We start from the raw sequence: 17,240 nt of genomic DNA on the forward strand, positions 1-17,240 counted from the left end.
AAACCAGAGTGGCTACTACATCGGTAGTAAACCTTTATCTCTCTCTGTCTGTGAGTCCTTGGAGTCTCACCGTCTGACAAGGTTTTTTGTAATGAATTTGCCTGACTGGATGTGTGTTGTACACCTGTAGTAAATCTTTAACAAACCTACGCCTTTTCTTCGCCCTGACAGATGCCTTCGACCGCGAGTATAAGATGGCGTATGACCGTCTGACCCCAGGTCAGGTGAAGCTGACGCATAACTGTGACCGTCCACCCAGCGCTGGGGTGATGGAGTGTCGCCGGACCTTCGGCCTCCCCAGCCTGTGACACCCCGTGTGGACACCAACCACCACCCCAACCCCTCCCCATCTAACCCCCATCCTCCATCCTCCAGTCCCATCTCTCCTGCTCTGCCTGGGACTCCACCTAGACTCCCCTAACACTGCTACATTCTCTCCCCAGTTCCTGTCTCTCCTCTCACTGGAAAGAAGCCTGGAGGTTTGAACTGGAGGTGGAAATGAAACCTCTTAGATGTGGGCAGGAGTCGTCCCAACCCCCAACTTCCTCCCTCCTTCTATCTCTCCTCCCCTTTTCCCCTCCACACGTATTCCCTTCTTTTAACTGGAAAGTTCCACTCGACCAAAGCCACCTCCATGCTGCTCCCACATGACACGTAGCCAGGTACACTATGGAGGACCCCCCTGTGTCCTTCTTTGAGACTGTTCCCCGATGTCTGGTCTGGTCTCGTCTGCTTTGTCTGTTTGTTTTTTTCTTTTGTCGGTCTGCCTTCTCCCTCTCTACCTTTCTCTCTCTCTCTCTCTCTCTCTCTCTCTCTCTCTCAAGCACTCTCCACCACCTGACCAATGGACCTTTGTAGTTCTTTGTAGTTCAGTATGTTCCCCGCCACACAATAACCCACTAGATCCACTCAGGAAAAAAAGAAAAAAATTAAAGAAAATGTTTCTGCTATTTTCACTACAGGTCACAGTAGATTAGGAGCAATAATGTGCTCAGGTCATAGCCTCTTGTCCAGCCAGAGACCACAAACACAGTTTCCACTGGACACAGAGATTTTGGGACCAGTAGAATTTTCACAACAGTGTTTAGCCACTCAAGTCTCATCTTTGTAAGGAAGCACTTAGCGTATAAGCACAAAGACTATCACCCTCAGAGCAGTGCTAGCTAGCTAACTAGCTGCCTCACACAAAGACTATCACCCTCAGAGCAGTGCTAGCTAGCTAGCTGCCACACATTCCTCTCCATGTTACATTAGCAATTAGACACCAACCCTGTTTTACTCTTAACACATGTAAAACAACTAATATCTGATTGGTCCAAAAAAAGCTTCTCAAACAATCGTTTGAGGTGTTGTTTGTTTTGCAGGAGCTAAAGGTCTCTACACATGCTGTGGGTAATTCAGGGCCTCTTGGTGGCACTACAGGGGCACTTGTGTTTAACAATTTATGTAATTCTGTAGATAATCAAATATTATTGTTATTATTATCATTATTATATTACTGACAATATTTGTATCATACAGGTATATTTTAAGATGGATGTTTGATATAATCGACTTTATGTTCATTTGTAAAAATGAAATGTTGATATGACGTTGGATTTATTTTGCGAGAGTGCGGTTTGTTCCTGTGATTTGTGGTGGTCCTGGTGACCGCTTTGCGTGGGCTGTGTCGTGTGAGTGTCGTAAACATGACTGTGTTCGTAAGTGCTGAAGAACAAAACTGGACCAAAAAAAATGGCAAGTGGGGGCTGTGTAGAAAATAACCCCTACATGGGTAGATAAATGTGTGTTTAGGCCTACTTATGAACTGAAGAGACTCCTTTACATAGCAAAGATATATGGAACCTGTTGACAACTGGAATCCAGAAGCTGCTGGAAACATTGGTATCACATCTCTTTCCTTCTGGAAAAAAGGGAAAGCATTGACTGTTGATTGAAATTGTTTAAAGTATAAATTCCACTCTATCTTAATATTTTATCCTTACTATGGTGAACGTGAAATGCAATATTGCCATGTTTATTTTTAGAATGACTTAACATGGCCAGAGCGATGAGTCCACAAGCAGTCAGAAACACTGCAGGAGGTACAAGTTTGAACACATACACCCAAGATTGTCGCTGGTACTGACATAGAACTGGCCCTGACTTGGCATGGAATCTGGCCCTGACTTGGCATGGAGTCATGGATGAATGATGGATCATCTGTGTTAGGATTGGGCCAGAATGGCTCCCAACGTGGCGGCCATCTTGGGCAGTGACTCTTAAAGTATTATAAAAGTTTTGCCTTGCACACAAGTAGCTGGCAGCTGGAGAGCGCCGAGCTGCCTCTGCCAATTTGTCAGTGTTAAATCTACATGAGTTAGTTTAGTAATGTGGTCCTCTGGTGAGCTTGAGCTGCAGCAGTACTGCTGGATGGTTATGAAGTGGAGGACAGTTACGGTACATAAACATTTGCACTGAAATACAAACACACATACACTAATACACACACACACACACACATACAGAGATTACACAAATACTGCCAGGTTTTTTCTAAAGGAGTGAAATCTTACTTCAAAGATCAGCTTCAATTTGTTGAACTCAATTGTTTATTGACTGAATATACAATCACAGAATGAAAATAAAACAAAACAAAACAAAGAAAACCAACAAAAACAAATGTCCTTTGAGACTGCCTTTGGCTATAGTTGAGATGTTTTTGACTGTTTTGCTGCCACCTGCCACATATGGTACTAGTGAAGTTTACAGTGGCAAAGATCAACAGCCAAACTTTTCTTACAGCAAATTCTAAGTAAAAATCATTTGACTATTCAGTATCCAGCTCACAGCGATATATATCTACTGAAATGTGTTTTTTTTGTAAACTGAACTGTGTTGGGCCAATGTCTTACACCCATACACATATCATATATTTGTTTTATTCCTGTTATTTATATTTGTATGCTCATTATGATTTGGAGCCTGGACTGGATCTTCAGAACAATGTTTATAACTGTAAATAAAACACTAGTGACATCATGACTTGTCGGAATGGTCTCTGGTGACAGTTTAAACTGGGAACATTTAAATGACCAACATTTTTGCATAATTATTCTAATGCTGTCGGTGAAAACAATTGAACATCAGGGGGAGTAGTATTCTCCTGTTCACGTCTGTGCAAGTGTAATTTGAGCTGTGATATGATAGACAAAAATGCTCACATGAAAGGACAGCTCCCCCCATAACGAGTAGAGGACGGCTAGACATGTACTAAGATGAAAAATACATATATTTGACATCAAGCACAAAGACCTTTGTTATATTATGTATACTAATAATACACATTATAATCAATATTACAAAAATAATTCAGTTGCAGTATGAGTTTAAATTACATAATTTACAGAGAGTTGAGTTGTTAGCGCACAACGCCCCCATGACTTCACTGAAGAGATTCTGCATACATTTCCAGATACTCATTCATATTTATGTGAGAATCCACCATACACCAAACACTGATACATGACCCAGACAACAACAACAAACACCACTGATAAGCTTTTCATTTTCTACCATCAAGTCCTCTCAGGTATATAGCACAGTTTTCAGGCAGCGCTGCAAATACAATAGCGCTTTGCCAAGGGTGCATATAACAGTCACCTAGCACACCTTAATCCATTAATCCTCTTAGCACTCTCACCACCCTCCTGACATGTGAAACCATAAACATAGACAATGATATACAGCATATGACATTCTGCGTTAATTGTTGGGGATTTAATTTATTGATTGACCATCACTTAGCATTTCCTCGTTACATAACATTCATAACAATAAAAAGCTATTACGGTCAAAGCTGTTGTGGTAAAATGTGAATAAAATAGAAGAACATTCAAATGCATTCCTAATTTTCCCTAAAGATGTTTTTGAGAGAACTCTTGCACTTGAACTATGAACACTTGCAATATGCTTTGTTGTCAGTTCTGCAAAACATCATACACACGTACACACGCACACGCACAAACACACAAGAGAATACATAGTTAGAAATGAGTGCACCAGAAGATCCAGGACTACTCTTGTTGAACAGTCAGAAACAGTGGACAGTGAAGTTGACAGCCAAGTTAAAGTTGACGTTGACGTTGGACTGAAATGGCCACTGCTGCGGCAGCGACGGTGGCAGGAATATGTGTGGGTTGGGGGTGTCTCCAGAGAGACAGGCCTCAGATGGACACAGGGCACACGATGATGCGGTCCTCGAGCATCACGCTGAGCACCAGGAAGATGAAGTAGAGCAGGAACATGGTGGAGCCGAGCGCCTTGTTCATCTTCCAGCCGCACACGGCGATGGAGATGATGACGAAGAGGAGCATGAGGAAGAGCAGCACGATGGCACAGAAGAGACCGTTACTGCTCACGGCCACCGGGGCGAACCCGTGCATCGTGGAGTACATCAGCCACGGGACCGGGAGACTGGGGCACGAGAGAAAAGAGGGAGAGAAAGGAGGTTGCAGAGGAGAAGAGGAGAGAGAGAGAGAGAGAGAGAGAGATGACCAATCAGGTGAGTGAGAATAGGAAAAGGCACAACCTCGACTAGATATAAAATGAAAAGCGTTGAATAAACATATTTCTCATGTAATGTGAGACTGTATGCAGACAGAGAGAAGAGAAAGAAGTGTAAAGTATGCAGGGAGAAGAGAAAGAAGTGTAAAGTATGCAGGGAGAAGAGAATAAGGAGAAGAGAAAGAAGTGTAAAGTATGCAGGGAGAAGAGAAAGAAGTGTAAGGAGAAGAGAAAGAAGTGTAAAGTATGCAGGGAGAAGTGTAAAGTATGCAGGGAGAAGAGAAAGAAGTGTAAAGTATGCAGGGAGAAGTGTAAAGTATGCAGGGAGAAGAGAAAGAAGTGTAAAGTATACAGGGAGAAGAGAAAGAGAAGTTCAAAGTATGCAGCGAGAAGTGTAAAGTATGCAGGGCAGGTTTGGTGAGGAACAGGATGTGCCATACAAATGCCCTTCTTGCAGCTTTGCAGGTGAAGTGTGTTAGAGGTCAAGTGAGCTGACTCACTGATGACAAGATTTTGCCTGAAGCATCACTTTGAAGTACTGTACATCCTACATGAAATAGCTTAAAATAGATTAAAATAGCTCTATACATAATTAGAGATAATTAGAGCTACATTTATCTTTTAAGTATGATGCTGCTTTGGATAAATGCATTTGTTAAATACCTGAACTGATCATGCAGATCATGTTCTGCAGATCTCTCCTGAACACAACAGAACAGCAACAACAACTGTAGTTAGCGCCTTGGCTCACCCCACTGTGATGTCGAAGATGTTGCTGCCCACAGAACTGGACACAGCCATGTCCCCCAGGCCTTTCCGCGCCACAATCACACTGGTGATAAGGTCAGGGATGGAGGTGCCTGCTGCCAGGATGGTCAGACCCATGATTTCCTCAGAGATGCCAATCGTCTCACCCACCTGCACCACAAACACACCTGTCACCAGGTGCCTGCCACAGTAATGTATGAAGGCACGGACACACCTGTCACCAGGTGCCTGCCACAGTAATGTATGAAGACACGGACACACCTGTCACCAGGTGCCTGCCACAGTAATGTATAAAGACACGGACACACCTGTCACCAGGTGCCTGCCACAGTAATGTATGAAGGTACAAACCCAGTTTCTCACAAGCTCAACTAAACTGTAGAACTATGTGAAGGACAACCACAGAATGTAATCTAGACTCTAGAATGTTCTAGGATGTTCTAGGCTGAAGAGTAATGTGTCTGACCTGATGTGCCCACCAGACCATCAGATAGGAGAAAACTGCAATCCATATGATGGAGCCCACAAAGGTAATGACAAAGAACTTCTTAGATGCCTGAGGAACACAATCACAGACTCACCATCATCACATCACATCACATCACATCACATCACATCACATCATCACAGTCCTGTAGTCTTTATCAGAGAGCACTGTAGGCTGATAATATTTAGTTTACATTTTTCTGTAACCCTCCACAAGCACTCACGCCAGGGATATGTTGAGATCGTTTGATATTGACAGGATCTTACTGTTAATGGCAGAAGTATCCCTTTGCCATCTCTGTACATTATTTACAGATATGATGTAGAGTAAAGCTATTCTTTACAACAATCTGTACATTATTTACAGTTCTGATGTAGAGTAGAGCTATTCTTTATTACAATCTGTATTTGTATATATCAAATACAGATTGTAATAAAGGACATCACCAGAGACAGTTAATCAACTGTTCAAGAGAATCTTTGATAACACTGCTCTACAGTGTAAGGTTTAATCTTTGACAACACTGCTCTACACAGTATAGTTTAATCTTTGATAACACTGCTCTACACAGTAAGGCATCCTAACACTTTAAGGCCAACACTGCTTAGCAATGTGAGGGCTACTTACTGGGTTGCGGACGTCAGGCACGGTGAGCCATAGCGGGAAGACGATGGGCAGCAGTAAGACATACGTGACCTGCTTACGTGGCGTGTCCGGCCACTCCAGCGACAGCGGCTCCTCATTCTCTTCCTCCTCCTCCCCTCCTTCTCCCTCCACCTCTTCCTCCTCCTCATCATCATCATCGCTGTCATCGCTGTCATCGCTGTCATCGCTGTCATCATCGCTGTCTTCCTCACTGCCGTCCTCATTGCCGTCACCTCCACCATCTGGTGCAGCAGCAGCCGGCTCGTCCTTCTACAGGCCAGCAGGAGAGGTCAAGGGTCGAGGGTCAAATGGAAAAGGAAGAGAACTTAGGACAGGCATACACAGAACCCAAGGAAGAGAACTTAGGACAGGCATACACAGAACCCAAGGAAGAGAACTTAGGACAGGCATACACAGAACCCAAAAGAAGCGCATGACCACCACACGGGAAGATGTGCTGAGATGGACACATGAAGGTCAAAAGGTCATCTGGAGGGGTAATGGAAAGGTCAAGCACAAAGGTCATCCCAGAGAAAGCAACTTCTGGATTGTTGGATTAATTGGTCCAAATTGGTTTCTAAATCACACTTCAAAGAATGTTTGTTGTTTATTGTTTATCATTAAAGACAGCCTTTAGTTGCTGTTTACCGCTTATCATTATCACTGCACAGCAGAGATGTAGGTGGTCTGCTTCAGTGGGAATGTGAACAGGTGAGTTTGACAGGTGTGCAGTCTCCACACCACCCAAACTAGCTTGTCGTCCACTAGGCCCTGTCCAGTGTGTCCATGACACCCATCTGTAGTGCTGGCTACCCTACCGTCTGCTCATCGGTCTCCGCCTTCGCCTCTGCCTCCCCCTTCTCCTCCTTCTCTGCAGGTGCCTCTTTTGTCTCTTCTTTCGCCTCCTCTTTCATCTCCTTTTCTGCCTCCTCTTCTGCCTCCTCTTCTGCCTCTTCTTCAGCCTCTTCTTCGTCCTTTTCTTCTATCTTCTCTTCTTTCCTTTCTTCTTTTGCTGCCTCTTTCTTCTCTTTGGACTCTTTCGCAGCAGCACCTGAAATAACACGTATGAACATGACGATCAGAGTAGAATTAGTATGGCGTGACAATCAGAGTAGAGTAAAAATGAACAGTATATATAAGATACCTCTTTGGTCTTCACTTATCACTGTATTCTGTTGATTTTTAATGATTCCTATGCTGATATGGGATATAACTAAGTAACAAGCACAATTTTTTATGCTAATATGGGATATAACTAAGTAACAAGCACAATTTTGTTCATAATACTGTTCTCTCCAAAAACATGCACACAAAATCATCTGATATGTGACATTTCATAATAAAACTTCATCAAATTCCATTTCATGAGACGTGGAAGACCCTGTGAGCCTCAATTGTGATGGAAGATGCACACCTTCGACGTGCACCTTTTTTTGCAACAGCATCTTCTGCATCTTCCAAGTTGTGAATGTCAACATGACGATGTGAGACCAGTGACAGCATTAGCAAGACTATGTCTGACTATGTCTGTACCATAGATGATCCTGCACGTTCAAAACACGATTTAGCATCTCATGTGAAATTAACAAAGAGAGACCTATTGTTGGTTATCATCAGTACACCTCTCATTGCTTCAATGGCAGCTAATGTGTACAACAGCTCTTATGTGTAGTTGCATAATAAGGGTGTTGGGGGTGAGAGAATGCAAGATGCTTTATGTGGATGACAATGAGAAGCATTACTGGCACTCATCCCTTTCATCCCATCCCATCCACGCTGGGAGCAATGGAAGCAGGTGTGCTGTCAGTGCCGCTGTTGCTTTGCCCTGGGGCTCCACTCTATAGAGAGCCAGCAGCACCAGCAGCGGAAGCAGCAGCTTGCATATGCAACAGATCTCGGCTCAGGCACAATCACACACACGCTGACAGCTCTATTAATGAGGGCCTGGCCTGGGAGAACAGAGCCGGATGGGGGCATGTGTGTGTTTAGAGACGTACCGGCCGATGTCTCCTGCGTTTTGGCCTCTGGTTTTCCTCTGGCCATGCTGTTCAGAATCTGAGCCTTATCTTTGAATTTGACTGCGAAGGGAAAAATTACGTTGTGAGTTTAAAAAGGAACAAACTGCTGAGAGCAAAACAGCCAGCACGACAAACAGCAACTGCACGCAATACAGACAATACAGACAAAATACGGAACAAAAAATGGCATCAAGCAAAAAGTCTACAAATCACAAAGCCATCACTCACAACACTGAAACCGCATGCACAACCAACCACAACAACAACAATGCACAACAACAATGACACTGCGCTTAGTGCGCTAAACTTACAAACAAAACATGGACAGTGCACGGGACACAGAAGCAGGGTGGACAACGGCCAGGGCTTTCTTAGCATGAGAATGACTGTGACTCGTCCACAATGCTACAGTGAGACACAATGGCACCACTGGAACAAAACTCCCTACTGAGAACCAGAGGTAGCCTTAATATGCCTGCAAAAAGGCGATTCTCACGCCAAAAGCCTGTGAGTTGTCAACCCTGCAGGAAGTACTGTTTCTTCTTACCTCTTCCCTGCCCTGAGCTGCCAGCCTTTACCTCACCATTTAAAACAGTTTCTGACAAACAGAGATATACAACACACGGATCAACAGCACTGCATCCACCATCATTACAGTCTTACTGCAGCTCTAGCAAACTCCAGTAACCCCATCGATATATGATTGGGACAGGACACAGGGCAGCCATTGGGCAGTAACAGTACTGGCTGATGGTTCCAAATGGCTGCATGCAGGTGACCTATGTAACAGTGGCCAGTAAATGAACCTCACAATCTAACACTTTACTGTAAGAGCTGTACTAGACATAGACATTAGCACTCAAGGGTTTTAGCCTCCTTGCTAAAACGCCCATCTCCCTTGACCAAGGTGGCGAATATGAGTCCTGTGTGTGTGTGTGTGTGTGCGTGTGTGTGTGTGTGTGTGTGTGTGTGTGTGTGTGTGTGTGTGTGTGTGTGTGTGTGTGTGTGTGTGTGTGTGTGTGTGTGTGTGTGTGTGTGTGTGTGTGTGTGTGTGTTTGTGTGTGTGTTTGTGTGTGTGTTTGTGTGTGTGTGTGTGTGTGTGTGTGTGTGTGTGTGTGTGTGTGTGTGTGTGTGTGTCCTTTGTCTGTGTCTATGTGTGTGTGTTTGAAAGTATGTGTCTGTTTGAAAGAGAGAGAAGCAGAGAGACAAGGGAGAGACAGACAAACAGAGAGAGAGAGAGAGAGAGAGAAAGACAAACAGACTGGGCTGTGTGTGTCTGTGTGAGAGTGAGAGTGAGAGTGAGTTTGAGTTTGAGTTTGAGTTTGAGTGTGAGTGTGAGTGTGAGTGTGAGAGTGAGAGTGAGAGTGAGTTTGAGAGTGAGAGTGAGTGTGAGAGTGAGAGTGAGAGTGAGAGTGAGAGTGAGAGAGAGAGCCCAATGCAGATAAAGGGATTGTGCTGGTGGAGGCTGGCTCTTATCCAGCTTTTATGAGCTCAATCAAAAGCTGCTTAATGAGGAGCTGCGCAGGAGCACTCCAGGCCGCGTCCCTGGACCCCGCACCGCCTGGCACGCTCCAGAAGGTCACTGAAGGTCATTGCCCAGCACAGACCCCACGCTACCACCCTCTCATGCAGGGCACTGACCCCAGCCCCCCCTCAATCCCCCACTGCCCACCATTTACAGACCCCCCCCTCCCTGCGTGCGTGCGAGACATGCCCTTTTCAGACTGCCCAGGTAGCCTCTGTGACAGACATGCGGGGGTGGGGTGGGGAGGTGATAAATGACGTTGCTGGTTGCTGCATGATAACTGTATGATAAATGACATCACTGTTTGCTGACACTCACATGGCAAATCCATTGTGTCTGTTCACCTGAGCTTTTGCAGAGGTGCGGTCATAGACCTCTACACTGACCATCTACTCTCCATACCTCTCTTGCAATCTTCTGCATTTATAGTCATATCAACTATCAACCATGACAAAATCAAGTTATCTTGATAGGTATAGCAAATTTATACACTATTATGCCAATAGTCTGAGACAAACTGTGAATCGACACCAAAGCTTTTTCCAGCACAAAATTGGCATATTTAGCACAAAATTGAAATTGCAGGGTATGTTTGAAATGTGAGATGGTTGCTTTCCAGTGAGACTGGTCAGAAGCATCACCTGTCAATCGAGCAGTCACCATGGAGGCAATTTCAAATCCACCATTGCTCTATCACCACTGAATCACATTTGCCAGAGCAAGACATTTATCTGCTTACAAGCAATCTGGACTTAGTGCTACCTTCATTTGGAACGCTTTGCTAATCCATTTTACCAGAAGGACAAAGGGATTTTGGGTGACATGAAACATGCTTCTTCTTATTGGGTGTAAAAAAGTGGAAAAAGTACAGTACCACAGAATCTATCTCAGGTCATGCAGTTGATCACTGTTTGCATCTAGAGTTCTGATTAAGAGTTTCTGTTGACAAAAAATCAAATGCTTTTGGACTTACAATGTCCAATGTTACAATGTTAGATGCAACTCTGAATGATGTATGATGTAATACTATGACATAACGGTGGTGTGGTACACCTCCTCCAGTTCTGTATGCCTACGGGTTCTTGATTGTGGCATTAGTAATATATATTTATATATATGGGTTCTTGATTGTGACATTAGTAATATATATTTATATATTCGGGTTCTTGATTGTGTGACATTAGTAAAATATATATAGTAGGAGATAAATATATATATTTAGGGTCTGTATCTCTGAGGTCTGTATATCATATATATATATATATATATATATATATTTATCTCCTACTACTCTACAAGATGTCAGGGTCCTTTTGCTTAACAGGTAGGCCAGAATATACCAGTAGGCTAAACGATTGTGTCTTCAAAGACAGACAAGGTGAGGTCATCATTATGATGCGCTTCTTGGGCTCTTGGTAGTCAGCAGTGACTTATTTCCTCCAGCAACACTTTCCATCTTACACAAGCAGCCATGGAGATAAGGGCAATCTTTCTGCCAAACACTTTCCATCTTACACAAGAAGCCATGGAGATAAGGGCAATCTTTCTGCCAAACACTTTCCATCTTACACAAGCAGCCATGGAGGGTTTGTGGGGTGACATATAAGGACATTGGGTGTAGAGAAAAGCTTCAAGTAAGAGTGGATATTCATTAATTCACTCATTCATGCATTCATTTGTGCACTCATGCATCCACCTATTCATTCAGTCACTATTACATTAATTAATTCAGCCATATATTCACTTATTCATTCACTCATTAAATGCATTCCCTTATTCATTCATTCATCCATCCATCCATCCATCCATCAATTCATTCATTCATTCAGCCATGCATTCAGCCACACATTCTCTTATTCATTCGTCCATTCACTCATTCATTAATGTATTCATTGACTCATCCTTTTATCCTGTGTTGGCAGAGTTGCCTCTTACCCTCACCCAGCGGATCTAGCGTGTGGATCATCAGTTGGAAGATGGTGCTCCTCATGGTGCTGTTGTGAAGCGATGCAGAGCTTCCTCCACGCTGGAGTGCTGGTTTCAGCTGTAGGGGAGGGAAACACATACACACACACACACACACACACACACACACACACACATGGTCAGATCATGAAGGCCTCAAACATATCTCCAACATGTCTCCAACTGCCTACCCCACCAAAACAAACATATTTTTTATTCCTGTCTAACACACTGGATTGTGGCTGACTTCAGTTAGCTCAGTAAGAGCAGATACACAATTGAAATCAACATAAATACACCAAAAACAAGACAATGAGACCATTATCAGCACTAGCCTAACATTCAGCTAGCTATCGGAGCCTCTGACTAAAAAAAAAAAATGTAGCCTCAGAAATGTTTGCACTGTTTTTTTTTGCCAATCCCATGTTCATATGGTAGACATGTGAAACTCATCATAGAAAAGACCCTTTCTGCTCTGCTGTATCAGTTCACACTCTATGACATGTATGCAGCTGTGAGATGCAGGGGGGTGAAAATAAGGCAAACTCATGTCTTTATTTTGTATTTTGCATTTCTGCTTTTACCTTCAATCGATTCTTGTCTTCTGGATCAGGAGGTCTCCTGTCCTCAGCGGAAGTTCCATTGTCCTGTGTGCACGAATGATTTTAAAGACAGTGGAACATTGGTAAGATATGGTGGCCTTCGTAAAGATTGAAGTAAAGATGAGCAAAACTCTAGAGGATGGATCATTTTTTATGTCCCATCAGATACTGATTGGTGACATCTTTTGGTGCAAAGGTGATAGTTTGCTTTATTCTGCATTAAAATCAGTCCCCCTCCATTACATCCTATTATTTCCTATTTGGGTTTGTTGTCGATGATATATATCCTTCACATGTCCACATCAACTGAAATGGGATTATTATCCTAAATCTTTGGAAACCCTGCACAGCCCAAAACAAGCATTATGGGGTTTAAGAGCAATCTATAAGATCTATCCCACAAAGATTATCACTGTCTGGGCAATCCTCATCATACCCCTATGTAGCATTATCAAATGGAGTACTTGTTTAGAACAACCTTACTCATTATAGAGATCGCCCACTCACCATAGGGTTTATGTGGTCTTAGATCTAGGCATTTGGCTTCATAAAGCTTTCTAGTAAGCCTTCTTACTCCATCCTATATAAGCTTCAATCACACTAACTGCAATCACAAGCTATACATGTTTCATTGATTTTGCAACGCTGTTGCTTGCAAAAGGATTTCAGGTAATGGTGTTTGAGCAACTCTGTCTCTGTAAGATTTTAAAAGTTTTAAAAGTTAATTGTGAATGTCAAATACATTTTGACTTGAATATCTTTAGAAAGTCTACTTTTCAAGCAATTTATCTCACAAATGAACTGTTGTTTTACGTGTCTGCATTATATAGAGAATATACTCTGTTTAAATATATATATATATATATATATATATATATATATATATATATATATATATATATATATATATATATATATATATATTCAATTCAACATGACACAGAATAACATAATACTAATAAATATAACATAATAGTGCATGAATGATGACCAAAATCTGATATATTTGACCAGTTCTTGGATTGACTGAGGTCTGTATCTCAAATGGATGTGCAGGGATGCAGGGAGCACATTCGGCCCTGCATCCCACCAGCTGTGCTCCAGAGGCTAGTAGCTGCTAGCTGGGTGTGCTAACAGCAGATTAGTGGAGGCGTTGATCTCTATTTGTGCTGAACACAAGCGGTTGGGGATGAGCACATATGTGCGTGCAGGCCTTCCTGCATCTCTGAAGCAACAAACAAGTGCATTTGTTGTTTTAGAAATAGCCGTAAACAAATAAACAAACATCTGCTGTCGTGTTGCCTCAAATTGAGCAGCATCAGGATGCCAGTCAGACATTGCTTTACGAGTCATCAGTGCTGTTGTCTGAGGCCCTCGCACACCGGGGAGCCTTTTCAGGCGGCCTCTTCAAAGGCTGCGATGCACACACACACACACACACACACACACACACAAAGAGAAACGCAGCTATCTCCATAATGAATAAACATTAGAAAATCACATTAAACGCTCGTCTGTTCCAGGAACAGAACAATGCCAGAGAGCTGCTCACCTCATAACAGAAGATTATGCCGCTATCAAGAGTCCTCTGCTTTTGTTACAGCAAGACTGACCTGACAGGTTTTTGTACTAACTTCCTGCATAGTAAATGAGAAGGCTGTATAAACAGTTACAGGACTCTGGTGGCATTTGCAGTTAATTTTCAGCTTCTGTCATTTCAAACGCTCCTGTCCTCATATTGTTGGTATCGCCATTACAACAACCACTGCGTTTATGTCATTCCACATGTCACCTTATTCTCTTCTCAGTGTTAACCCGTAAGGGCCCGCGCTGATTCGTGTCTCACAAACTAATTTGATGCCTTGAACATTTCCCTGGAAGGTTTTACCCCATATCTGCCATAGTTCTCACACAGTGTACACAACATGACCTTAGGGTCATTACTTATGCTACCTCATCATAGTTATGTTTAGACACTGCATGTAGTGTTATGTTTTGACACTGCATGTAGTGTCCAACAGTATCCATAAGCATGGGACACACACCTTGGCCGGTTCCTCCGGGGCAATGACTTTGACGATGCTCTTGTGTTTCATGATCTGGGTCTTGAAGGCATGCTCGATCTGCACGTTGAACTTCATGAATGTCACGTAGCAGGTGTAGCACCCGATCAGCATTGCGCTCTCCCAAGGCATGATGGTGTTGTCCAGGAAGAAGACGATGAGCATGATGAGGCCCAGGATGTAGAAGGACACGTCCCGGAAGAGCGGCCACCAGGTGAGGTGGAGCATCTCCCTGGAGAAGAGCGCGCACATCCCGATAACGAAGAGAATGTTGAAGACAGCCGAGCCCACGATGGTGCCGATGCCCACGTTGCTATGGGAGATGAAGACACCAATCAGGGATGTAAAGAGCTCTGGGGCGGAACCGCCGGCGGCCATGAAGGTTGCCCCAGCAACATCGTCAGAGATGGCCAGCTTGTCCGTGATCACTCCCAGAGTGGGGACAAAGAACTCGTCACACACAATGGCCAGAGCCACAAACATGTATATCATCCCAAAGATGTGGAGGGTCACCCAGCCATTACGTCGGTCCTCTACGGAGAAGATATCGTGTGGGTACTCTCCCTTGCTGTGGGGGATCTCTGGAGGATGGACAGCCTCTGTGGTGGTGTTGGTGGTGCTGGTGGTGGACACAGGAGCTGTGGTGGTCAGGACAAGGTCAGGAGTAGGGCTGGACTGACTTGAATCCACAAAGATGCAGTGTACAGTCCTGTTAGTGGTTGTCGATGGGGTCAATTCAGACGTAGATGAAGTTGTTTCTGTTGTCATGTTGGTCATTTTTGTGGTTGCGTTTGTCATTTTTGTTGTTGCTGTTGTTGCTGCTGTTGCTGTTGTGGTTGCTGTTGTTGTCATTGTTGTTGCTGAGTCTGTTGTGGTCAGTGTATTTACTGTGGTCAGTGTTGTGGTTGCAGCTGTGGGTGGAGATGCAAAAGAAGTTATCGCAGGATGCAACATAGTGGTTGATTTAGCTGTGGTCAGCGACTGGGTCAGTGTGCTGGTGCTAAGAGAATCTGCCCCAGCAGTTTCCTCAGGCCTTCTGCCCACTGCCTCTGGTGTCCCAATCCTGGGGTCATCTCCAGTCTGAGCCTCCGGCCAAGGCCTCACACGGACGGTCAGCTGATATATGCAACACAGCAAAACTCCAGAGAGAAAAAATATAATCCTGCTCAGGTGGTGCCTCCTCCTTCGAGTCACATACATGTTCCCTGGTGAAGGGTCCGAACCGCTGAAAGTGTCTACTTGCTATAGAGTATGAATTTGCATATAGGAATTATAAGACCCAGAGACCCCAAAGGTGCCCCCCACAAAAGGCTGGGGGTGGAAGGTATTCTGACATGGGCTGTTTCATCTCATCCTCTGGGCACTCCGTGCGTCCTTCCTTCAGCCTGCATTGGATACAGAGGGAAAAGAGGGTTGAAATGATCTCAAGGATTAAGCAACAGGTGGCACAGTCTAGTGTTGCATCCCTCCTCCGCATCAACATATTGATGTACGTATGGCACAGAAGTGGCTGTTTTTGAGGCACACATTGAGGCTGATCAGCGGTATGTTGATATGGATACATAAGTGTCACGTCTCATCTCCGTTTGTCATACATCTGCAAAAAATGAATTTAGCGCCCCGAACGCACCCAATAATACGGCGAGGTGTGCAGAAAGAAAAATAATCACAGACCGGTCTAGACATGCAGTCTACGTGTTGTGTCTTTACGCCTAAATAGAGCATACATTTACTTTTATTTTTACTTTACAGGGAATGACCTAGACGAACAAACAGATACGATTGCTCAGGGTAGACATTGGTAGGCTACGGATCATCAAATAATTTCGTTTGTTTTCCCACAGTTTTTACTAGTGCTACTGCTATGCAACAAATACAATAGCCTATTTGAGACTACAAGTTATTGATAAATTAATTGATCACTTTGGGGACAGACACGTCACATTGAGAATCGAAGCTGGTGATTTCTTACCGGGGATGACACGACGTCTGTGCTACCTGCGACGTTGTGGACGGACAGTGCTAACCCCCACAGCTGGACTGGTGAGACCCTCAGCGGAGCGCTTTGCACGCTGTGCGCAGAAGCCCAGTTTAGGTCAATCAGGACGCACCGCAGGACAGCTCTTCACAATGGATCAGCATTATACCTAATACCTGAAGTCTTATAAGAGGATTATGTGTACCTTCTCCACTACACTCTCATTAGATGTTGGACCATTTTCTGCCTAATTATTTTGTCAATTGTAAACTATTGGCTACATCCTTTCAAGTTGGAGATGTTATTAGTTAAATGATAGGGTACTCAAGTGACCAGATTGGACAAATATTATTTCAGTTATAATTGCCCACAGCAGTAGCCTAATCTACCATTCCTTTCCTTAGATAAAATGGACTATGAGTGCGCTACATTGGTAATTTTTTTCAGATTATTTAGGTTTTTCTGCATTACATCTGACATCTATGCATATGAAAGACATGCAATCACTAACAATGATGTACGCATTTGTATAAGAGTGTTAAACAACTAAAATAGGTTAGTCACGGCATGTCATTTAACAAAAAAAATGTGGATGACCTTATAGCCCCCAGTTCATGCGAGAGCAGATTTTTCCTGGTTGTGTT

General features: G+C 43.6%; 2 protein-coding genes across 2 annotated transcripts in view; one reads left to right on the forward strand and one right to left on the reverse strand.

Annotated features, from left to right (window-relative positions):
* The window catches only part of dennd4a (DENN/MADD domain containing 4A), a 51,322-nt gene extending 48,726 nt beyond the window's left edge, over positions 1 to 2,596 (forward strand). Inside the window, 1 exon segment of the mRNA XM_048257230.1 lies at positions 172 to 2,596. Coding sequence (XP_048113187.1) covers positions 172 to 308 — 137 coding nt within the window. The 3' untranslated portion in view covers positions 309 to 2,596.
* slc24a1 (solute carrier family 24 member 1) lies at positions 2,569 to 16,724 on the reverse strand. The gene is made up of 11 exons (XM_048256692.1): positions 16,591 to 16,724; positions 14,601 to 16,003; positions 12,538 to 12,600; positions 11,924 to 12,032; positions 8,443 to 8,523; positions 7,285 to 7,367; positions 6,890 to 6,950; positions 6,428 to 6,687; positions 5,780 to 5,869; positions 5,297 to 5,463; positions 2,569 to 4,455 (listed from the first exon to the last, which is right to left on the reverse strand). The coding sequence occupies exons 2-11, from the start codon at positions 15,816 to 15,818 to the stop codon at positions 4,206 to 4,208; spliced, it is 2,382 nt and encodes a 793-aa protein (XP_048112649.1). The 5' UTR covers positions 15,819 to 16,003; positions 16,591 to 16,724; the 3' UTR covers positions 2,569 to 4,205.
* Positions 16,725 to 17,240: the final 516 nt, after the last annotated feature.

Source organism: Alosa alosa, chromosome 11, assembly GCF_017589495.1.
Source record: "Alosa alosa isolate M-15738 ecotype Scorff River chromosome 11, AALO_Geno_1.1, whole genome shotgun sequence".
Classification (NCBI taxonomy): domain Eukaryota; kingdom Metazoa; phylum Chordata; class Actinopteri; order Clupeiformes; family Clupeidae; genus Alosa; species Alosa alosa.

Bases quoted from the DNA above. Each gene is read 5' to 3' on its own strand.
- slc24a1 (XM_048256692.1), bottom strand. From the start codon at position 15,818: ATGTATGTGACTCGAAGGAGGAGGCACCACCTGAGCAGGATTATATTT. The intron at 8,524-11,923 runs GTAAGAGGCAAC...TTCCCTTCGCAG, and splicing joins GCTAGATCCGCTGGGTGAGG to TCAAATTCAAAGATAAGGCT. The intron at 5,464-5,779 runs GTCAGACACATT...TTTGTGGTGCAG, and splicing joins TGGTCTGGTGGGCACATCAG to GTGGGTGAGACGATTGGCAT.